The 25,536-nt window shown below is 38.9% G+C and overlaps 1 protein-coding gene across 2 annotated transcripts in view; it reads left to right on the forward strand.

The window, feature by feature from the left end:
• The window catches only part of LOC575625, a 35,063-nt gene extending 12,758 nt beyond the window's left edge, over positions 1-22,305 (forward strand). For both annotated transcript variants that reach the window (XM_776012.5, XM_011666464.2), the window contains 14 exons: positions 2,237-5,007; positions 5,620-5,719; positions 7,780-7,953; positions 8,741-9,031; positions 9,416-9,469; positions 10,039-10,107; positions 11,211-11,375; positions 12,387-12,614; positions 13,740-13,822; positions 14,958-15,062; positions 16,318-16,468; positions 17,479-17,722; positions 18,611-18,911; positions 19,287-22,305. In XM_776012.5, coding sequence (XP_781105.3) covers positions 2,237-5,007; positions 5,620-5,719; positions 7,780-7,953; positions 8,741-9,031; positions 9,416-9,469; positions 10,039-10,107; positions 11,211-11,375; positions 12,387-12,614; positions 13,740-13,822; positions 14,958-15,062; positions 16,318-16,468; positions 17,479-17,722; positions 18,611-18,911; positions 19,287-19,439 — 4,889 coding nt within the window. In that variant the 3' untranslated portion in view covers positions 19,440-22,305. The remainder of the gene's footprint in view (positions 1-2,236; positions 5,008-5,619; positions 5,720-7,779; positions 7,954-8,740; positions 9,032-9,415; positions 9,470-10,038; positions 10,108-11,210; positions 11,376-12,386; positions 12,615-13,739; positions 13,823-14,957; positions 15,063-16,317; positions 16,469-17,478; positions 17,723-18,610; positions 18,912-19,286) is intronic.
• Positions 22,306-25,536: the final 3,231 nt, after the last annotated feature.

Below are 25,536 nucleotides of genomic sequence, written 5' to 3' on the forward strand. Positions count from 1 at the left end.
TTGCACTTTTTTTTGCCGACTTAAAAAACAGTAGAGGACCTAGGATAGAACCTTGTGGTACGCCGTGTAATAGAAGAAAAATTGGGGGAATTATTTTTATCAACTACATATTGAAATCTATCAGAAAGATTACTGTCAAACCAAGATGACAGACAAATTTGAGTGTTGTTCTAGTTTCTGAGTGGTGAGTCAACACACCGATTACTGAGCTGGGAGACATTGCCAGGCATAGTGCCAGGTGAAGGGGCATCAATCGAAACTGTGACGTTTTTTCGGCGGCAAAATAGTGCGGTTAATACACCGTTAATTACGGTATGATTCAGATGTATACTGTACATGTAGCTCCACTTAAAGTGTGCTTTTGTCCTACTAGTCTACATGTACAGTATGTACGGTATGTGCAAATATGATTTATTAAACAAAACTTGAACACACAGTAGGCATCCTGGGAGTCCGAGGAAATCTGTATCCAGCTTGCACAAAATGATATATTGACAACAGCTATCATGATTTTACAGTTTGGGTTGCTTTGTCAATTTATTGTTTAGAAAGTTTATTGCCCCCCTTTGCATGAAATAAAAAAATCTGGTTGCGTCTCTGCCAGAGTTAATTCTCACCCTCTCCTGCCCCCTCTCCTTTGTAGGCTGTAAGGACATTGTGACCGAGTCTGGCCAGAATTAAGTCTTTGCTCTGGCCATGGTTGTCAAGTGTAGGTGTAGATAGAATGACAAGTATGACATGATTGCCATTTAATTGGATCATAATTGGCCCCACTCTCTCTCAGACATGTCTGCAGTAATGGATTAGGAAGGGATCATCAGGATACATGCAGACTCAGGAAAGGCCGGAATGGGGCCAATATTTCGGCATCGTGTTTTGAGCACCTTGACAAAAAAGTGATACTGTAAAACAAATGGATATTCTACCTAGGATTTTCCTATGTGTATGATAGTTGAACTTGACTTTTGTCATTGGAGAATGGAAGACCTTGAAATCATAGAGCTGACGTGGAAACTTCCATGAAATTCCACAATTTAAAGAAATGAAATGAGGGAGTGTAGGATTATATGAGTGTAAATATCTATTGAAGTGGCAAAACAAGAAGTTTGGGTGTAACCCATACATTTTAGAGAGTGTGCATTCAGCAGTATCATTTATATTGTAAACATGTATTAATTATAAAATTTAATTGTGCAATACATGTACATTATATGATATTAAATACTCATAGAAAAAGAGATTGCTAAAAGTTTGAAAATATATCATTGAACAGTATTAAAAGGGAAGAGTGATGTGTATGGTCACTGTATATTTCAAATTGGCTTCTTTCTTTTTTCGTTGTAAAGTTACTGTGACGTACATTGTACTGTATAAATGAACGAGGACTCTTCCATAACATCAGTAACTCCTACAAAATGCCAATCGTAACAATTGTACGTTCCAGAAGGTTTAATGCCTGTAACAGTTTTGAGTACTTGCAACTGTCATCTTGAGTGTCGCACAGTGGGGAACGTTGTAGAGAGACTTTGATCTTGGATATATACCGGTACTTGGTTTTTATTTTTGAATTTTTATGTGTACCAAATACCCATACAGCGTATTAAATGTATGCATTGGTTCTTTAAATCGGTCATGTATATGTACATGTACATGTACACACTGCATACCAGTATGTATAAAGGTTACATGTACATACATGTATTGTACAATCAGCTAAACCTCTATTTGCTTCTTAAAGATAAACTTGAGTTCTGGTTTAACAAAAGAATTGAATTCTCACAAAATCAAACGAAACTTACCGGTACACTGAATGTTCAAGATTACATGTGCCAAACAATTTTGGAAGAAAATGTATACTGGCTGAGAAATGACCATAGAAAGATAAGAAAATCAGGTAGTACTAGCCCGACACCATTTGTGTAGTCCCATATACATCTTTCTGTGTACAGTGCTTGTTACTTTACCAAGACTGGGCCAAATTTATTATGATTTTGATGACTTCAGAACCTTGCTACATGATCCACTTTTTCTGATCCATTCCACACCTTTTCTTTCACAATGCAATTGCATTACCAGAACTCACCTGTATCTTTAATGTACTACAAAATATCTATGTTTGTGCATGTACATGAACTATGCACAGATACAATATATTTTGAAAATATAAAAATGATCAAAAACAAGACATTTAATAATATCTCTCTCTCTCTCCCTCTCTCTTTCTCTCCATCTTCAGAATCCTTGGCACCTGGTGTCCAGCACGCCAACTGGAAAGCCATTCCATCATACCTTCAAGGGTCGGGCTCCCAAGCCTCCACCATGTCGAGCCCTGGCAAGCCTGACTTTAACCTGGCCCACCCCACACCGCACACCAATGGCCTCTCCGTAGAGGACGTACAGCGAGGGGGGCTGACCAACGGTGCTGTGGATGGTGATCAACGGTCACAGTCGGATGCAGCGTCCAGCAATTCTGGGAGCGATCTTCTGATCGATTTGTCTGAGGCAGACTTTGCACCATCCGCCAAGCCATCTTCTCTACTCTCGGCCCTTCAGGAGAGCTTGGCTGCCGAGAAGGAAGCAGAACCATCGAAACAAATCGCCTCTGATGAAAACGGTGAAAGCGGTAGCGAGGTCATGTATTCAGACAGTAACTCCCAGCTGGATCGGCAAGATTTCACAACGTACATGTCTAGTAACTCCACTAGATCAATGTCGATAGGTGATTTGGACAAGATAGACTCCTCACCGCCTACAGAACAACCTGTTGAATCGCAACAACAAAATTTGAACTTGCATTTGAATGAGCAAAATGCATTAAAAATGGACAGCAATTTTGATCAAAGTTCAGTGTCCAGTTTTTCACAAATGGCATTATCAAAGGGCAACTCAGAGACTTCAGGAATCGTGTCTGACACATCAGTTAAGTCTACTCCAATTAGCTTTGGAGACAAGAGTGAACAGCATGATGACTATTCTGGTACAACAAATGGAATAGAGCAAAACTCAATGGATGAACTTCCAAACAGTAGAACACTTCAGTATGAAGATGAAAAGCAATCTCTTGAAGAGCGTGACTCACTTGAGAGCAGTGGTATTCAAAAACCTGTAGAGCGGATGACAACAGAAGTGGATTCTGCAGAAGCGAACAAAGACAACACTTTGGAGAAGGGTTCTCCAAGCAGTTATACCTCTAGCTCCAGCACTCCGCCAGTGGATTCAGAGACCATGCAGGAGTACATGAGACAGGGTGCAAGGCCCAAGCAGTTGGGTTACAAGACCCCAGAACAGAGCCCTCTAAAGAACACAAGCGACAAGGATCAGGCAAAGGAGGAACCACCATCGAATGTGGTTAGAGTCACTGAGACACCACCAGTTGTTGGATTTAGTACTCTATCCAACGTGACAGTTTCTCAGTCGGAACTTGATGAGTTAGAGGATCTTGATTCAAAGCCACTGGCATACGATGTGTCTGGAAGCGATGTTTTACGGAGGGATGGAACACTCCCCAATTTAGGTCCACCACAGCAGGATGTTCCCGTGCTAGGAATGGACGATCAGTCACCTTACATTTTGACAGGGCAAGATCATATGGTGAACAAGGGTAGAAGCAACATGGAAAGCAGTGTATTACCTACAGCTCCAGGTACGATACCACTGAATTCTAACGGTGCACCTCCAAGCACTGCCACGGTACCTCCCAAACTAAGTGGCCCTGTATCAAACACAAAGACAACACTGCACAATGACAGTTCAGCACCACAGAACTTGAGCATTACACCTCACAGCAATTTCTTGAGCATTCCAGATGATCAGGACAATGCCGATGACAGAATCAGCCCTTTGTCTAAGATTCTTGATCAACAATATAGGTTGGATGTGAACAACTCTAAAGGAAATGACAATGAGCTAGCCAACGTGGACCCTTTTTATGGAGGCAAACCTCAGTTTGAATCTTCAACAGAAGAGGAGGTTGTGCCTGCTGGTTTGTCCAACACTTTTAGTCCATCTATGCAAACTAACCAGCAGTTACCAGATTCTACTGGTGGGCATCCTTCTGGTGACCCTAGCCCTGCTTCAAGCGTCCATCCAGCTATGAGCACCCTTGGTTTCGGAATAACCACAGAATCTGAAAACAACCTCAATGATTCTCTACTGCCAAAGATGGTGAATGGAAGACACCAAGTTAACCCTGACACTTTGATGAGCAATACTACCAGCCACCAAATTGGGCAGCAAGATCTTGCTCCCGGTGACAAAGAGCATCAAAGGCAACGGAACACATCTCACCAATCAAGCCCTATGAACAATCATGCAGACTTTGGCCATCAAGTCAGTGCAAACAGCAGGCTTCAGGATCTTGCCCCAATACAAAATTTTACAGTTCCAGCTGGGGCTCCTCCCGAACTCTCAACGGCTCAACCGGTTCCACCTTCAATGTCTCCAGAGATGGGTGTTGAAGCAAACCTTGAGGAGTCGTTGCATAATTTACCGCCCGACCCTCCATCTTACCAGCAGGTCGAACAAGCAACGCACACAGAGCGGAATGTTTCCCGTCAGGGTCTAACCCTTGACTTTGGCATGGGAGGATCAGAACAAATGAATGGATATGCTAGTGAGCACGCAGATGGCATGAACGAAATTGATCAATCTCGTAACCCCCACTTCGTGGCTCCGCCCAATGTCTCCCTGACGCCGGGCATGGTTCTTCCGGTTGATCAAAGCCAAAATGGGACAATGCCTTCGCCCAATGGGAACATGGCTGGTGATCCCAGTGTTGTTGAGAACGGGGAGTTTGCTGTGTCTGAGGGATTGGACCCTATGACGGCTCAGAACAATGCTTTGAATGCTCAACACATGTTACCAGTACAAGCTTCAGGAGATGGCGAAGCTGTGCCAGGCGATGTTGCACCCATCTGGATCCCAGACTCAGACGCGCCTTCCTGCATGGGTTGTGACCTGAAATTCACCTTCAGGAAAAGAAGACATCATTGCAGAGCATGTGGGAAGGTACAGTATTTCATTTTATTTTTTCGGGTTGTCCGTCCGTCCATACATGTACGTACGTCCTGTTCTCGTGATCGCGTTATTTTTTTCATTGTGTATTTCTTGTTTGAATCATGGATCTTGATTGAAGGACACTAAAATAAACCCACTTGTTCATTTTGTGCGTTGTAGAAGGCCGCATGTAGCAGATTTTGGCAAGGATTATTTTAGTCCTTTAGTTTTGTAATGAGAGGATGAACAATTAAAGCTCATTCAGATATTACGCGGCAAATACCCTCTGTATGTAATTAACAGTTTAGGTCTACAAAGTTGTCGCCTCTTATGAATTTCTGAATCGGTTTCTTAAAATTTACCTCTCCACCTTCCTTCATTTGTAAATCAAACATATTTTCTGCGACCCTCATAAAAGCTGATTTCTTCAGGAGAAATATATTTTTTTCGGACATAGGAATGCAAAATATCTAGTTAGCCATGAGAATAATATATTGCAATAGAATTCCCCCTTAACCCCTTTTGGCATTCCACATCTGTTATATGTCATGCATACATCAAAACTCTGCGATGTGGAAGGATTGTAAAACAGTCATCATTTTCCGCTTGAATTTTTTTGCACAGGTGTTTTGCTCCAGGTGTTGCAATGTTCGTGTAAGACTGAGGTACATGGATAGCAAGGAAGCCAGGGTCTGCGTGGCATGTCTCAATGCTATACTCACAGGTTTGTCTATCTCTCTCTTTCTCTCACTCTCACTCTCTCTCTCTCACTCTCTCTCTCTCTCACTCTCACTCTCTCTCTCTCACTTTCTCACTCCCTCCCTCCCTCTCTCTCTATCTCTCTCTAAAAGTTGAGGAATGTTAATCATATCTGAGCCATACATATACAGTATGTAATGTATACATGTATATCATGAGGGCTTGAAAAACACCCTGTCTTAATTGCCTGGGTGGTAACAAAAATAACCTCTGATTATTGTTTTCATTTGAATTTTGTGTAATTTACTCTAAAAAAAACTGCCAAAAGATGAATAAGGCAACTGCTGCCACCAAGGTTTGCGACTCAAATAATAATGTAAGATAATGACCACCGGTATTGAAGCTATCCTGGTATTGAAGCTGTGCGCTATAGAAGTAGCCACTTTTATTATTTTATTATTTATCTTTGTGTTCAAAGATTCATACTTGTGTCACAGAACTTTTCTCTTGAATTTAAACAGTCCTGTATTAGGTAGTCCATTCTTTGAAAGGAATTGTCCAGGTTAAGGCTTGTTCAGATATGGGGGGTGTTTCACAAAGATTTTAAGTCGAACTTAACTCTAAGTTGAACTTAAAAGTTATGGAGAGCCATTTGTAGCCTTAAAATAAAATATATTCAAATGCGAAAAATCAAGTACTTTAGCCTTTCCATAAATTCCACATCAAGAACATGAAATCTCCCATGATAATAGAAAATACGGATGATTTGAATCAACATTTTATGCCTATTAAAATAACTTTTACAAAATATTTTCAAGGATGCTAATGGCTTTCCATAACTTTTAAGTCCAACTTAGAGATGGGTTCGACTTAGGATCTTTGTGAAACACCCCCCTGGTGCGGTGAACCGCTGCAAAAAAAAAAACTGTTTTTTTTATGCGTAAATGTATGGTAACTGCGCACAACAAAGGGCTCATGTGTATTCACTGAGCTCTGTTATAACATTCAGAGATGTGAAGCGTATAACGCTTTACGTGTAATAATAATAGCTCACATTTATAACGCGCCTAATACTACGTTTCTAGGCGCGGAACATATTATTACCCCGGTCATCGGATTCAGGCTTACCCACACACAAGGTATGCACATTCTCCACTCCCTGGGGAGCATTCCAGCCAGTCGCCATTTTACAAGCGCCACTTGCTAATCAAACCACATTAGCTTTCGCATCCTACCGGGTACCCATTTTAACACCTGGGTGGAGAGTGGCAAATGTAGATCAATGTCTTGCCAAAGGACATTAGTGCCGCGGCGGGACTTGAACCGCGGACCTTGTGATCCACAGTCCGGTGACTTATCCACTCGACCACGACACCTCTACGTCACGGTTGTGCCGCGTCATATCTGAACTAGCCGTGAAGATACAGATACCAGGGGAGTGTTTAACAAAGACTAAGATCGACTTTAAGTTGGACTTAACTATGGCAGGCCATTCATGCCACTGTTTGTTCTCACCATTTTATACTGGCATTGGTCTCTCAAGGGGCGTACAAATCATGGTCACAAATCTACAGAAATTACACATTTTGATAATTCATTATTGAAGGAAAAAATGTCTAAAGATCATAATGGTGAGAGCAAACAGTGGCATGAACGACCTGCCATAGTTAAGTCCAACTTAAATTCGATCTTAGTCTTTGTGAAACACTCCCCTGGACAAGTAACTTCTGATTCCTCTTGATTTCGATATCAAACTATCAAACTTTTCCAATGCCCCTCGACAGTTTTCTAATTCTGGTTCTGACTAGGGTAAACATTTCCATAGCTCTTTAGAAGCGCATAGGGACTTTATACATGTGATATATGCTATAGAAGAACAGATTATTACAGCCAAACCTGCTTTAGTGACCACCTGTCTAGAAGGATCACAATTTTTGTTTCCCTTGAAAATGGTTTCTCATTGAAACACGTACTAAAGGAACATGTCTACAAAGACCACCTGTCTACAAAGACCACTTTTTGTGTTTCCCTTGGGCGGTCGCTGTAGACAGGTTTGAATGTATTATTATTATTTTCATCTTTCAGCTGAAGCCCTAGAGAGGGTCAGGAGGCAGGGCGGGAACACATCCGTAGAGAACAGCCCAGCAGGTTCTCCTGCACACCAAGCCGTAGCACAGACCCTAGAACCTGCTGCTGCATCCACACCGGAGAATGCCATCCAGAGGGGCAAGTCTGTGCTCAGAAGACCTGTCTCGGATGGTGAATAGAATTCAATTTTTTTTTCTCCAGCTTATGACTCTTACGCTTGATACAGGCAGCTGCTTAAATAGAGAGAGAGAGAGAGAGAGGGGGGGGGGGGGGGGTGGTCTATTTTGACACATGTCTGTCTAATTTGTTAAAATTCAATAGTTAAGAGAGGGAGAGAGGTGTGGCCTATTTTGACACATATCTATCTAATTTGTTAAAATTCAATAGTTAAGAGAGAGAGAGAGAGAGAGAGATAGGGGTTGGCCTATTTTGGCACATGTCTGTCGAAGTTGTGAACATTTGATAGTTAAGAGAGAGAGAGAGAGAGAGGGTGTGGCCTATTTTGACACATGTCTGTCTAATTTGTGAAAATTCAACAGTTAAGAGAGAGAGAGAGAGAGAGGGGGGGGGGGTGTGGTCTATTTTGACACATGTCTATGTAATATGTAAAAATTCATGTCACATTAAAATATACGTTAAAATAGTGACATTGGACAGGCTTACCATTCATGGTAAAATACTTATACATGTATGTTGCAATTTTTGATCTTTGTAATTGGAAAAAAAAAAAACTTGTAGATGAGTTTGATTGATTGACAGGGAATTGAGGTAATAGTGGTGGGAACGAGTTTCTGAGACTATTTAAAAGAAATGTTGAAAGATGTGCAAATATTTATTACATCGATTAACCAAACAGGGAGAAGAAATGTGTAAGGTAAATATATTGTAATTCTATATTGAATTATTTTTAACATAACCTGTTTTGTTATCATCACCACCATTGTGACGATTTTTACAGGTTCAAGACTGAAAGAGAGAAGGAGCGTCCACTTCTCGGACGGCACTACCCCGGGTAAGGACACTAGCGGCCATGAGACAGAGAGCCCTCCGTCCACCGGGGGTGGGGTCATCTCGATACCAACCACCGGTGACTCGTCGGCCCAGAACATCCCCACGTCCATCCGGGGAATCCCCGAGTTACAGGGTGGGAACCGAAGACGGTTGCAACGTCAGGGATGGCACAAGAGCCTCATACCGGAGGATGAATCTAGACTCCCTCCTGTCATCCTCACCACGGAGGTGAAGGGAGGTAAGTAAAACTAGATCCCTTTAGTGCCGCCATTTTGTCTGTGACCATTTGAAGGAAGAATAAGCCCTTATGATATATAAATGTTAAATAGTGGATATTTCTCATGGCAGAATTATATATTGGTGATGGCTTGGATTACAAATGCTGAAAGAAATTGATTTTGTGTATTTGGTCCCATGCTTATGTTTTCACCATGTATGTATATTAATATGTATTGTCGTTTCCCATATATACTTACACAGTGACTGATGTTAGACAGTGCAAACCTTGTTCTTTATTAAAGCCGTGCAATTTTGAGTGCCTTTCAAAATATGAAATAGCCCACGTTTGAAGAAGACTTTTTATTAGTCCATCGATTTCCTACTATCTCTCTTTTACTTGCAGAGTTTTCTGTGGATGACAATCCCAACACAGAGAAAATTCTGAATGATTTGAAGAGTAAGTCATTTTTCGATTTAATATTATTCTCAATTTAATTTTAGCCCTAGTGATGTATTTTAAATTGTTTTAACATGTTTTTCTAAGGTGGTTCCATTGCAACAATGTGCTATTTACACAATGTTATCTCAAAAAGAAAGACAAAATGTCAAGTTCATTCAAGTGATAAGTCTATACAGCCTTTTATGGTAGCTTGATCACATTTCATTTATATCTTGTGTTTCTTGGCATGATATGAAAGATACATGCCTCGTACATAGCATGGACTGTAAAAATACTGTCCATACTTTCATATAGCTTGCCATGCTGAGAAATGCACATGTAGCGGTAGATCTCACATCATATTGACATCATAGAGTGGTGAATGAAAATACCAAACTTGTTACCTGGGCACAACATTATAAGAACAAATTAGTATTGTCATTTTACGTACAAATTTGCATCTACCAAAAGTGGTATCTATAGACATAAACAGATATTTAGTACTCTATTGTATTTCATATTCAGTGAACAATAAAGAAGCGTATTATTTTGAGACTTAATTTTGTGCTCTCTTTTTGTCTTATCAGGTGACAACCCTGTACCCGCTGTATTCGTTCTAAGCAAAAACCTGATGGTCCTGGCCCAGATAGTAGACTGTAAGTAAATTGGACCTATTGAAAGGTGATGGTTGTCAGTTCCCATGTGCAGTAGATCATAATTCGCTGACACCAGACTTGGTGGAAATGCCATTAATGGGTGCACAAGTCTTGCACACAGCAAACCAGTAGTCCAATCAAGAAATCCCCCCCCCCCCCCTTACCAGTCTTCCAGAGGGTCTTCGGGTGAGATAATGACTTTTCCATATGGGGCGCTTGGCGGAAAATACAAGACTAACGTAAGGCCTGTCATTCATAAGACTGAAGGCTAATTCTGATGATTGACAATTGGGTAAACACCTGAATTGTGTCGAAATCCTCATGAAAGCCCACTTCTGTGCGTCTTTAAAGATGAGATTTTCTTGCAAGTTGAATCATTATTTCAAGAAATGGTGCAGTTTGTTTCTGGATTTTCTAATATTAATATTGGACCTTATGACCAAATGAGACCGTCGAGCTGTACCTCTCAAAATGAACTTTTTTCACCCCTGTGGAGTAAAACAAATGATCACTTTAAAAGATGCATGTAGAGAGTTAGCAACACTTTTTAATTTGATTTTCGGGTATAATATATCCCTTTATTGTACTGCACTACTTTATGATGCATATATTTCAAATATCTGTGACGATGTAAAGTAAAGCTTTTTAATCCCTCCTTGGCCACCAAGTTTATAAACAGTAAATGAACATTCACAAAGCGTACTTTAATACATTGAATGACTTTTATTTCCACTTGCATTTTTCTTGTAAAATCTCTCCCTTGGAAATATCTTTAAAAAACTGTAACCTACTGGTATCTGTTTTATTAAAGGAGAAATGATAGCTATTGGTATTAAAAACACATCGATTCTACAGGACAAGTCGTCCTATAAGAAACAGAAGGGGTAAATAGGGATGCTAGTTTTCAGGCAATACCGTAGCCTGAATTCAGGCGAGTTATTTTCAGACCATAATTAAGGCCTTTTGTGTGTACTTAACAGCTCATTCTAGGTGATTTTCAGGCCCTCTGATCAATTCTAACTGGCATCCCTGGGTAAAACGTGAAATATGGATGGATCTTCATTTGAGAAACTAATTCCATTCTTGGGCTTTTGTACCCTCAGTGAACTGCTGTGTGAACAGGACATGTTGGTGTTTTAGCACTAAGGGTCTATCTACAGTCGGGCAGGACGAGGTGGTGATCGTCCTAGAATGTCTACCGGACGAGAAGACGATTCCAAGAGACATCTTCTGTCATCTCTACAGTCTCTATGAAGACGCTAAGAGAGGTGGGTTTGCATGAGCCATTGTGATATGGGCATTTCCAAGTGTTACGAAAAGACATTCACACACAACACACACGCACACACAACCCCCCCCCCCCCCCAAAAAAAACAACAACAACAACAACAACAACAACAAAAAACACCACCAAAAAAAAAAAAAAAAAAAAAATCAGTTTTGAGATAAGAACATTATGAACATTGCAGTAGTTATCTACAGATTAATGGTACAATATAGAAACTAATATCAGGTACCATCACAACTGTTGAATTTCCTGTCAAGAATTCATCAAATTTATTGATTATTGAATTTTAAATAGCTTTGTTACATAATGACATCAAAAGAACATGACTTTTCATCCAGACTAGACACTATGCAAACTTTGAATTTTAGATATCTATATCTTGTTTTCAAGAGTACTATGCCATGCTGTTGTGAAGTAGCTTTAACATGTCACCATTGAAATAGAAATATTTTTGAAAATATTTTAGATATGATGGAAAATTTGAAATGATGCAGCATTACAGAATGACTTCTAAAAGTCGATGGGGATTCATGTATAACGTTTCTATAGTGTGAATAAGTAGTTGAAAAATAATTTGAAACAAAGGTTGAGCAAATGTTTTATGAATCCAAGATGACATCTCTATATATCTACATGTATGTTAGAATTAACTATATTAGTGTGTATAAATATTTTTAAATTTATAGGGGGGGGGGGGGACGTGATACTGATTAAGATGCTCAATCAATGGCTATGTCTAAAAATTTTGCTATACATTTACTACCCAGACTTCATCAATATTGTGTCATTGAGTATTTATCACTGCAGAGTAATCATTTTGCTTTAGGGAAAGCCCCAACAATCTCTCCATGTCACCATGTCACTCTGAAAAAGTTTTCTTTGAAATATATACAACTACAAGTCCAATCATTAGGCCCTTTTGTTTATAATAATAATAGTGATAATAAAAACGGTGCTTATATCTTGTATATTTCCCTTCCCTTTTTCTCAGGCAACACAGTGACAGACATGAGCCACACTATCTTTGCTGGAGGTGGCTTCCTAGGAAGCAGGGAACACGGGGGGTTCCTCTACATCAGGCCGACCTTCCAGTGTCTGCAGAAACTCGTTCTACCGGATCACCCCTACCTGGTGGCTGTCCTACTCCAGAAGTGGGAGACACCGTGGGCTAAGGTGTTCCCTTTGAGATTGCTTCTCAGGCTAGGAGCAGAGTTTAGATGTAAGTAATAATAATGATAATAATAAATACTTATAAAGCGCACTTTTCTAATTACTTACTCAATAGGCGGTGTCACACAGAAAAATCCAGACCCTTCTTGAATTAACCAGATTTTAGAAATCTAGTTTTTTCATTTACGTCGGTGACAGACTGGTGACAGACAGGCTACGAATAATACGGATAACTAAAATCAGGATTCTTGATGGGCCATTGCGCATGCGCCGTTTAGGTAGATAAGCATTGTGACATCACAAAGTAACACGTCTCATTAAATGCGCTTTAATATAATTGTGCGCGGGTCATTGATAGCGCGTTGACTTTACACTGACCTTAAAGGGGATTATTTCAACATTGGTGTCAGACAGAAAAATCCCTTAAAAAAAACCTTGAAAAATCCTTTCAAGAGAGAATTATCTTGCTTCATATGAGGTTTTTTGAAGGGATTTTTGAAGAGATTTTTGAAGGGATAATTGATGTCAGACAGCCAAAAAGAGGATAATTAAAAACGGATTACTAAAATTCGAATTTTGGCCTCTGTGTGACACCGCCTAATGTGCTATATACAAAATACACAAAGTAGTGACTTTGTTGTCCTCATTAGGCAAATTTTCCATTGCATTGTAGTATTGTAAAGTTAGCAGAATGGTTGGTGATTATTTGTAGTGCTAGTAGTTGTTGTAGAGGTGCCACAGGCTTTAAGGAAGTCCACATGGGCCTGCCAGATGCACTCTACCCAGTGGCTGTGAGACCTTTTGGCTAAGGTACCCCCCCCCCCCCACCTCCGCTCCTGAGACTGCTTTGGAGGCTACGTGCTGCCTTTAGATGCAAGTACTTTCCTGATTTTCCTCTATAAGACTTTTCCCAGAACCAGGAGGGCAATCCTTTATGGATTTGTCAGAACAGCCATACCGTGTGGCTGTCCTACTCCAGATGTGGGAGACACCTTGGGCTTAGGAGTTTCCACTGAGTTTGCTTCTATCAAGGCTAGTTGCAGTAATTGTTGTCTTGGTTTTTCATTGTAAAAAAGAGATGAGCAGAAATGCAAGCATGATGTGGGTAGGTGTTCTCAATATTACAAAACTGTAACTACATGTACCTTTTTGATTATTTCCATTTTTGATACAGATTATCCTTGTCCCCTGATGAGTGTCAGGTTCAGGAAGCCTGTGTTTGGTGAGATCGGACACACCATCATGAACCTCCTTGCTGTAAGTGTTTATCATCCCCTGCGCCCCTCTCTCTCTCTCTCTTTCGCTCTCTCTCGCTCTCTCTCTCTCTTTCTCTCTCTCTCCATTCTCTCTCTCTCTCTCTCTCTGATAACGCATCGACATTAATTAATCCATTATCACTTTCAATTTTTTTGAACTGTAGGCAACTGCAGAAGTGGTAAATAACAACTACGTGTGTGTGTGATGTTTTAGACATTGAGCTATTTTCATGGTTAAGGGTTTTCAGTCCAAGTATCAATTGGGAGATTCCTTAAAGGTACTATGTCCAATTTGCAGCCAACATCAAATTCTGTACAACTTTGCAGGAATTATGAAAATGTCACGTATGTCCTATCTGTGAAATTTAAACGTTGGCAGTGTCCTAATATTCAAATTATGCAAGGTAACCCGTTTACTTTCTAGACTTCACTGTTAGACACTATTTAGTGACTGACTGACTCCTTTTTTTCTTGGTAATAACATACATAAAGTCAGCTGTAAAGGGTACATGTACATGAGCATCTGTCTATATCAATAACCTAATTCTTGTAATGGCAAAAATTAAGCTGATCGAATCTTTATGCAGCACAAAATGTACAACCATTCGGTACATGGGTCTGAAAATCAGACTATTACCAAATGGATTGCAATCGCTAAAGTCGATTCTACAACTAATGGTCTTTATCTTCCCACTTCAAGACATTTCCAAGCCCTTTCATTTTGAGGGAACTTTTAAATTAGTATTATCTTTCAAATGCCGTTGTTTGGCCTGTAAAAAGTTTCTTTAACTCTTATCATGCCACAGGGCTAATCCCCAGTGTGCCAAGCCCCAAATCCCCCTGTGCCAGGTTGTTTTGGAGATAATCTGATTAACGCGATGGTTCTATGAACGGCGAGTGCAAAACACACAGCACATTCCAATGATCATGAACAATAACTGCTATTACGAAAGCGCCCTTGCACGCACATGGCACTCAATAGGTAGCTCTCTCGCATGTACGAAGCAGCATAGCGATAGCGTGCATGCAGCCTTATGGCAGGCTATGAGTTAAAGTAATGCATGTAAGATTAAATTGCATTTGACTCCATATTGCCAAGTAATGTTAAATATAATTTATTTCTATCGTTCATGAAGGATTTCAAGAATTATCAGTACAAGTTACCTGTGATACGAGGTGTAGTCATCCACATGGAGGACAAACAGACTGTCCTCAAATTCCCAAGGAACAGATATGATGAGGTAAGTACTTCCAGGGGGTGTTTCACAAAGTTCCTAAGTCGAACTTAAATCTAAGTTGGACTTAACAATTATGGAAAGCCGTTAGCATCTTTGAAAATATTTTGTAAAAATAATTTTAAAAGGCATAAAATGTTGATTCACATCATTTATATTTTCTATTATCAAGAAGATTTCATGTTCTTGAGGTGGAATTTATGAAAAGTCTAAAATACTTGAATTTTTGCTTTTGAATATATTTTTATTTTAGGACTACAAATGGCTCTTCATAATGTTTAAGTCCAACTTAGAGTTAAGTTCGACTCAGGATCTTTGTGAAACACCCCCCTGATCACTTTGTCATGATCACAATTGGTTTCAAATTTACCGATTTTTTAATATTTTTATGGATGATGATCGTGATGTTCAATATGTTTTTATATAAGGTTGGTGTACGTTGCTATAATGTATAACGAACATGTAAGTGCTTGGAAAAGTATACCTACATGTCGAATTAGGTAGGTGACCAAGATCAAGGATTACTTATGTACAAGTATCAATGGTGAGGTCAATCTTATGTTGTATGTCCAATATTTGCAAACAGATCTGTAGATGTTTTTGTTAGTTAGCCAGTTGATTACTGAATTCTCTCATTCCCATAGACTCAACACAGGAACCCTGGGCCCTGTTTCATGAAACTTGATATCAATAACAAGATACAAGCTACTGTTATGAGCTACTGAAATCATGACATCTGATTGGCTGAGAGCAAATTTGTCATAGAAATTTAGCATTTGTTATAGATAACAAGTTTTATGAAGCAGGGCCGAGGTCCCCGCAGACAATGTATTGAATGTTTCTTTGTAATCTATCACTGTTTACTTTTGTTGTTGTCTGTACTGGTACGTTAGTTACATTTCTGATGAATAATGTTTACAAATGGCTTTACTATTCAGAACAATTTAACTTAAATGTGGCACTGCACTACTTGTTGCTACTTGCGTCCTCTATATAGCCAACAATGCCTAGGTAGTACCCGTTGATTCCCCAGGGTCCCCTTTTTCTTATGTTAATTGAGAGCTGTTTTGATGAGATGACCGCCTGCCAGTAACCAGGCAGGGACGTCTAATCCCTCCTTGCCAAACTAGTGCAGATAGACTTTAAAGATAGTATCTCTGCAAGTAAAGACTTCATTAATATCCCCCAAGAATACATTCAACAAATACGTGAGGAGCACCCTTGCTGAACTAATCGACCGACATCATTCATTCCCACCCAGCTCATGAAGGTGCTGAACAACTCCAACGAGCATGTCATGGCACTGGCTGCCGTCTTCAGTCCAGAGGCAGACTCTCACCTGGTTTGTATGCAGAATGAGCAGGGCACATACCAGACACAGGCCATCAACATACAGAACAAACCTAGAAAAGGTAAGTACGAGTTGCGAGTTGTGTGGATGAATTAATAATAATAATAATAATTAACTTATATCGCGCCAAATCCACTCTGTGGAGTGCTCAAGGCGCGTGTAAACAGGAAAAACGATCAAGACTTGAAAAGGAATGTTTTGAGATGAGTTTTGAAAGAATCAGAAGATAAACATTTTTTGATGTCTTCAGGAAGGCCATTCCATAATTTAGGACTAGAGTATGCAAATGATCTTTCCCCCCACGTTTTGGTAATTTTGGGGGTCACAAGAAAATTGGAAGTGGATGAGCGTAGAGGTCTTGCAGGAGTGTAGTTTTGGATTAGAGAGATAAGGTATTGAGGAGCAGAGCCGTGAATGCAATGAAATGAATGCGCAATGAATTGCGCATCAATCTATTTTGAAACGTAGGCAACATATTTCTTTTGAAAGATTTCATGGAAGGATATGGGGAAGAAAGAAAGTAGTAAGGTTGGTCTAAATAAGGAGACAAGAAAAAGTGGAGTGGGGGAGTGTCATCACGGCTCGAAAGTCGGTAACCCCTCTTAAAAGGAAAAAAGGTTGACTTGAATCATGGTGATGATTATGATAAAGAGTCAAGCAAATATGAAAAGTTCTAGATTATGTAAATTGATGTTTGTTGTACATTGTGTCTTCTTTGTTTTCTTTGTTTTCATTGTTTCCATTTGCTATCTTTTAGTGACAATACACCGGTGGTCAGTGAGATGAATTAAAAACTATGGTTATTCTTTTTCCTAAAAAGAATTTATCTCTCTCTTTGGTCTTTTTAACCCAGTGACTGGAGCAAGCTTTGTTGTCTTCATACATGTATTCGTACAAATGGGACTACAATGACTATACCAGTTAATACAATGGTACAGGAGACATCTTACCAACAATTTTATGTTGCATAGTTGACATGAAGACCAAAATAAACTTCATAAAACAACATCAACCAGTAGATCTAGATTCTAAGTTTTCCACCCTCTTTCTTTGTTCGTCTTTTTAACCCAGTGACTGGAGCAAGTTTTGTCGTCTTCAACGGTGCCCTCAAGAGCAGCTCTGGTCTGACGGCCAAGTCCAGCATCGTCGAAGACGGCCTGATGGTCCAGATCCGCCCCGAGACCATGACGCTGCTCAAGGACTCCATGCGTCAGATGCAGGAGATGTCCATACCCTGCGGGAGCAGCGAAGCAGACACGCCCGAAGAGACGGTGTTGGTCCAGTGGGTCGAGGATGATAAGAAATTCAACTCTGGGTAAGTTACAGTTTGATTGATCGATTTTTTAATTGTGTGCTTTACTCAAGTGTAAAGCATGAAGACATTTTTCGTGGAGATTAATATATTCAGGCTAGACTTGTATGTATCTGAGATACTCATTCGGTTTTTTCTCCCTTATTTCACAGATGATGAATAGAATGAGGAACAAACTCTGGCATTGAAAGTGTCAGTTTATTTGATATCTTATGATCCTAGCTCTAATCAGCCTGTAAATTTGATTCACTTATCTAGTAAACTTAATCTTTGATGCGGTTGATAGCTTATGGGACGATCCCCTCTCCAACGAAGTCGGATGGGATATAGTAACGCTGCCGTCCGTCCTTCGGACCGTCCGTAACAAATCTTGTTTTCATTCACTAATTTTGTAATGCTGCGTATAAGTATCGGCAGGTTGACTATCCGTCATCAGGATAGTCGACCTGTTCGAAAGGTCGAGCCACTCCTACCACCCATCCAGATATCCAACAGTCTTTTTCAAGACTACACCAACAGTCCTTTTCAGGACTACACACACTCAAGAAAGATTACCAAGAGTCTTTTTCAGGACTCCTCAATCCTCCCTCTTTCTCACATGGTGCAACCGTAAGCCTACTGTATAACTTTAGTAATGTTTGACGGATTTTAAAGAAATTTGATATGAAGGTACGTGGTATCAAAACAAAGCCTAAGTACATCTGTACATCCAATCCCCAGGTATTAGTAATATTATAGTATAATCTAATGGAGGTAACTTGATCTGACGTATGTAGGCTATTTGTACCCAGCAATGGGATGCGCTACGCATTTTATTGACTTGTTTTGGGGGAATCAGAGTTTATGGTTCAAGTATATGTATGTATTATTGTTTTTATCCTTTCACGGCAGGGTGACCAGTCCAATCGATGGCCAATCCCTGACCGGAGTGGAGAGCGTGCGGATCCACAATGGCACTGAGTACCATGGCCACAACCGTGCCATCCGCTGGACCGAGGTCTTCTTCATCCAGAACGGCCTGGGTGAAGGAGAGTCCCTGGGCCACCCCAACGTTCCGGAACCGGTAGACCTGAGCAGGCTGGCCGAGAGCCTCGCGTCGGCCTTCTGTCTAGCGCTCAGTGGGAGTCTGAATGAACTCAGGGAAGCAGGATTGGTGAAGCTCGGTCTCAGGGTTACCGTCGACATTGAAAAGGTCAGTTTGAGTTTTAATGTGTAGTCCAGGCCTGATAATTACCTGATTTAAATCGGGTTTCCCGATTATTATTTTTTTTTTCTGATTTTTTCTCCCAATTTTACCCCTATTTTCCAGATTTTTCCCTTATTTCCTTTAATTGTCCCTATTTTTTCCCAATGTTCTTACTGAAAAGGGGGGGGGGGAATGTTTTAGATGCCATTTTTTCCCCCAAATCTTTTCTTTAATTTTTTTACTCAAGGAGGGGACGGTTGAGGAAGAAAAAAAAAGTAAACATACAAGATATAAGAATTATAAAAGCAGGTTTCACTGTATTGTAATTGTAGTTAAACATGTTTCTCCTCTCTCTCTCTCTCTCTCTCTCTCTCGTTTCAGGTTGGATACGAATCAGGGTCAAAAGGTCAACTGCTCCCTCCCCACTACATGAACAGCCTCGACAATGAACTCATCCCAGTTGTGCATGGCGCGGTCTCACAGCACGAGGGCGCACCAGTGGTTTTGGAACTCATCTTTCACATAATAGACTAAAATCAGTAAATGTAATGGTGAAGTGTGAGGTCATCAAAAATCTATTTCATGAATTTCGAGCCAGAGCAATATAACACTGAGTTCCTATAGGAAATTCGTTTATTCAGATGGTCATATCTCATCCAATACTTAACATATTCAACTGGTTTACGACATTTGGACATTATTTTTGATGCTCTTTCGGAAAATGAAGAAAAAGTTGAGAAACTCAAAAAATTGATTTTTATGATGTCACAGCTTCGGTACTCTAAGGCAATGTTGCTGCTTTTTTTTGCAATAGGGACGATTACGTGGGTTAGATTAGATAATTGGAGTGTGATTATGGGCTGCTTATGCCGGCATGTTGTTAACTGATTCTGCTTATCTTCTCAATAGCGAACATTTTCATTGTAAAGTAATACCGTAAGTCTTGTGAGTATAGCGTATCAACTTCACATAGAGTAGAATATGTGGGAGCACTTGATGTTGTACTAACATTGCTTGAATAAGTAGATCTTGTGGAGAATACTGCTTTACTAATGCAAATTTAAGGGGTTAGGTCCTGTTATTTGAGTACATCTGCACAGTCTGAAGTACATTAGTACTTGTACTGCACCAAGATATATTTTATGTGCAGATCAATTATACTTTTTTATGTATACATTACCTGGTATAAAGAAATATAATGATGTGTTATTGTATAGCGCATTTCACGACCGTAGACCCTCTCAATGAGCTTTGCAATGTGCAACTATCGAATTGAACTGAATTGAATTTATTAACAACAACACATCACAATATTGACAGTATATGAACAATCATACAATGCGAAGAATAATAAGGATACACGAATACATAAAGGAAGAGTAATGTTTATTGAACAGTAATTGCTTTGAAACGATGTACATGAACTATGTGTATTGCTAGTACTCATGGAGTGGAGGGAGAACCCCACATGTCTGTTTGCTGCTATGTTGTGAAAAGTTCATGAACATGCTTTTTCTGAACTGCCCGTGTGTACATGTTCATGTAATGTTAATTCCGTTTGCCCCGGGCCAGCAAATAGAAATAGGCATGCAAGAACAAAACAAATTTAAAAGAGTCATGAACAGAATTTGACATGTAATTATGAGATTATTTATGATGTATGAGCATGATTTGAATTAGTAATGTATGATACATAGAGAGAGAGATGATTTAAAAATAGATATATTTTTGTATTGTATTCACCAATTAGCATTGCACAAACTCGTGTATGCCTGTACATAATGTATGTCTGAACCCATAATGATAGTATCTCATATATTTTACACGTAACCAACCAATATCGCCATTTTCATTCACAGGTGCATGCACTCACATTGATTAGCATTTTCTTTGAAGAGAGACTAATTAAACTAAAACTGAACCTCCAAACTACTCATCGTCATTATGGCCACTCAAGGTACCCCAATGTTCTATAATGTGTGCCATGGAAATGTCTTCTCTTCTTCACTAATACCTTTACATTTAATAAAAATGTGGATATATATATATATATTTTTTAAATTAAGCCTCAAGGCACATGCAGCAAATTTTGAAGGCTATATAAAATGCATGTACAGTTAACACTGTGTCAGTCAAATCTGTTATACTTGTGCGAAATTTGCCACTTAACATTGATCATCATACTGGATCCTATTTTTGTAATCTGATGTTCTTAACCTCTCACAGTAGCAGGCTTATTTTTAGATATATATATATATATATATATATATAACATACATACATAAATATATATATTGTATATAAACAAGTGTCCATATACACATATGAAGACAGTGTCATCAAGGGTCCCCCCCCCCCCATCATCAGGGTAGGGCTTCAATATGGGCATTTTACTCTCGACGATATTAGTGATTCTAAATTCTTATGAAACATGATGCAATGCATAATGAGCCATTCTGAATACTTCCTGAAAAGTAAAACGACTTTGAAGTGTTCTTGTGGTAGAAAATATGTAGCATTCCTTTCCTTAATTACGACCAATTCCAGAGTATTTTACTGTGAATTACATGTATGTTAGTTGACTTAATTGTAGAGAAATGATATATTTATTTCTGTAGCAGTTTGTTTTTAACCTTTTTTTGTCTGTAATCCAGAGACTAATTCAATTACTCACTTTGTATCCATTGTCATTTATGAAAGAGAATTATCTTGTTATCTATTATCTTCATAATTGTATGTGTTTATTTATACTTTTTCTCTTTTTGTCTTTTTTCTCTCATTTTTCCATGAATTTCTTTCTCTGTTTGAGTTAAAGATTATACTTGTTACATCATCAACATTTGCATTTTTAGTGGTAGTAATGAAATGCACATTCAAATAAATGTGGCAGAAATGTGATCTTGTGCTTTTATGAATAATTTGAGACCTGAAATTTACATGTTGAATTACAACGTCTTTGTTTTTTGTTTTTCTGCATTATTGAAGTCGCAGTAAACCTCTTTTCTCTGATTATTTATGAAAATAAAGCGTTCTAGGAGAGGAGTCAGTAAGTAATATATATACGGTCGCCTAGGTAAATACTTAGGAAAAGAGAACTAACAAAATATCAAGTGGAGTGATATTGTTCTAAATCATTTTGTCTAATAACTCATTCTAAATTGTTTTGCATGCATATCCTACATTGTTATAATCCCCACTATTCTCATATGTATGCTAATCAGTGCAAAACTTTGAAATATATATATTTTGCTCCATGTACTTCAGTGTGGTATACGGCATGTTAATATAGGGCATACAGAGTGATTAATTTATATGTGAACCTTTTATGTGTAATTTTATATGACACAAATTTAGATAAAAAGGCCAATAACAACCTGCATTCAAGCAGCTTTCAAATATATTATTGATGTATTTGTTTTTGTTTATGGTGAAGACCTCAAAGTGTGAATATATTATAGTTACGGTTTGGTATGGAGAGAAAGAGTGATTCCAACAGCTTTCAAATATATCATTATTGTGTTTGTACGTGTTATCAGAGCTGCCATCTAGTACGGATTTCCCATAATTTACGATCATTACGGCAGTACGGAATGTTGTCGAAAATTACGGTTTACAAAAAATATATATATTGGCGTAAATAAGATTTATCGTACTCTCTTTAAAAAAAAGAGTGAATTTTCGCTCTATTTTCACTTTCTTGGGAGTGGCGTCCGTGATCACTTGTTTAGGAGTGAAAATCGATTGATTTTAGAGTGCTCTCTAAGAAGAAAAGAGTGAATGTTCACTCTATTTTCCCTTCATTTTCACTCTCCAGAGGAGTGACGTTGTACATTTTGAAATAATCACTCCTACATGTACATCGATGGAGGTGCTACATCAATAATTTCATGAGCACGTATCCTGGGGCCCGTTCCTAGAAACCGTCATAAGTCTAACTTCGTGACTCTCCCGTTGAAACGCGTGTTAATTCTATAACACAGGTTTCAAGTCACGAAGTTAGAGGTTTCCAGGAACGGGCCCATGTATTTTGTCTCCCGTGTATTTCACAATTTGGTCTGCAACGACCTTTACCTGCTCATGCTCAGACTGCAACTATGAACTGGCTTATCGTGACAAGGGCGAGAAGGAGGAATTAGAGAGAGAGAGAGAAAAGAGAAGAGGGGAAGAGAAGAACACGAGAGAGAGAGAGAGAGAGAGAGAGAGAGAGAAGGAAAGGGAGGATGGTGAAAGAGTGGGGGTGTTGTAGGGCTGAGGAAGAAATTAAAGCTAAGGTATAGTTGGGTTGTGTTAAAAACTTAAATTTGGGGAAGGGGAGATGGAAGTAAATTATGTGAAGCTGAAGTAGTGGTACCCTGAGAAGGGTTGCTCCTTATCCTGCAATCAGATGCAGAACTGAAAGATACAAAAGAAGCCCAATTCCATTCTTGGTCGACCTATTGAATGATATGTAACTACAATCATTAGGCATAGCTACACCTTTCTCTTTTCACTTCTTAATATATTTGAATTTTTTACCAGTTTGTAACATGATATTATATTTTTAATAAATTCTATCCACTTAATTGACAAATCATTGCTGTATCAATCGTAACTGCTAAACTTCTTCCCCTCTTCCATTCTCTCCTCTGTTTCTAGCACTCTCTCTTTCTCTCCCTCTCTCTCTCTCTCCTATTCTCTCTCTTTCCTTTCTCTTTCTCATTTTCCCTCTTCTCTCATATTGTATCCGTCACTCTGTATTTGTCTCTATTGTAACGATTTGAAATAGCTGGCCCCGTTTACAAACCGATCAGCACATGATCCGTATTAAACCCATGAATATTATGTATATCTATATTTTGCTTTTGTAAATCTTAACTTATTCTCTGTCAAATTGAAGTAAATTTTCAATGTATCACTGTATTTTACTGGTCTTTTTAATCTTTTAAAATCACACAATTATTCACTTTTACAATCTACTGCTATTCAACTATTTTAAAAGCCGGTCTGCATGGTTACAAACAAACACGACCCGTTAAAAATCAACGAATATCGGAGAGGAAATATTATTGCATGTTCACATTTATATATATCTTTATATTTCATATTTTTACTATGAACTTGCACAAATTTTTAATTTATGTCATGTAATATCTGATTTCACATGTATTTATTGTATTGTAATGTTTTTATCGATTTGTAAAAAGTCACATAATTCAGCCTTCGGGCTGCGAGATGATTTTTAATAGAACAAATTAACCCATTTATAATATAAAAGAGGTGCATTGCAATATTGAGAAAGGTATATGTATGTGGTAGTTATGTGTACCTTGCATGGGAAGAAGAAAACCACAAGGTTAGTTCAAAATATGAAAGAGGAAAAAACGGTACTGGAATGAAAGAAGACTGACATTATGAAATCAAGATCATGAATGGGGTAAGGAAGAGAGAGAGAGAGAGAGAGAGAGAGAGAGAGAGGATCGGGAAAAGCACTTATGCGTTACATGCTAAGTAGAAAAGAAATAAGAAAGGGTGTTGTCTTTATGTAATTGTTTTGAATGTCTTTACCAAGGTTGCAGGATATATTTCTAAAGTGAGGAATCATCCTTTATACCGTGATAAAAGGGATTGAGAAATCATGAAGATACATCTCAGAGGTGAGAGGGAACAGTGAAGAGGAGACAAAGAGATAAATGCCCTTGCTGTCAATACTTGTATCTCTGTAAAGATTCGAACATATACCATTGTGTGCGGGGCGTAAGTAGGTCACTTAAAATGGGGGGGGGGGGGGGGGGGGGGTGTGTCGGAGTTAATTTGCAAACAACTTTGCTTCAAAAAGATCAGCAGGCAACCATCGATTCTTTAACCTTGGGATTGACAGCGCCTACTCTCGGCATTCATCCCTCATGAAGACTAATGGGCATCTTGACGGTAGATGGAGGCTAAACATGAAATCATCAGTGGTGGATGAAGATTTCTCCCGTGAAGGGGGGGGGGGGGGCATTAGCCCTAAAATTATCCGACATTCGATTATAATAAGTTATCACAATCGATGGTTAAAGGTAATACAAAGTTTTGGGAAATTTTGAAAATTGGGTGGATAATGATTCTTTACAATTTTGATATATTTTGATGCCCTTGTGGATGTATTATAAGCACTAGAAAATTTAGCCCCTGAAACACTTCTGCTTTCGAGAAAAATTGATTATAAAAATTTACCGGTGCTCCCGGTAAATTTTGATAAATTTCAAATAGCGCCTACAGCCGTACAATGGTAGCTGCGCCCATGAAAATCTCAGAATATGTAGTTGTGATATATAACTTCCAAACGGGAATAGCTAATCGTTCGATTTTAGTCAAGAAACTTGTTTTATAGCTTAATTTATATCTTGACCTTAAGAGGGAGCTATACAAGATAAACTGTTTATTATTTACAATTTCATAACTTTAGACTCGATTTCAACCGCGACAACGATCACTGAATATTGTTGGATCGCATATGCTTCCAATATGTTCATTTGAACAAAATTCATGACCCCATACCAAAACTTTGTATTACCTTTAATCAGTCTGTATCTAAAACTACTACTCGGAGAACAGTAAAAAGGAAACGTTAATGTTTGTTCTTAAGGTGTGCCAGAGAGAAATTTTGCGA

Source organism: Strongylocentrotus purpuratus, unplaced genomic scaffold (genome assembly GCF_000002235.5).
Source record: "Strongylocentrotus purpuratus isolate Spur 01 unplaced genomic scaffold, Spur_5.0 spur5_scaffold_3, whole genome shotgun sequence".
NCBI classification, from domain to species: domain Eukaryota; kingdom Metazoa; phylum Echinodermata; class Echinoidea; order Camarodonta; family Strongylocentrotidae; genus Strongylocentrotus; species Strongylocentrotus purpuratus.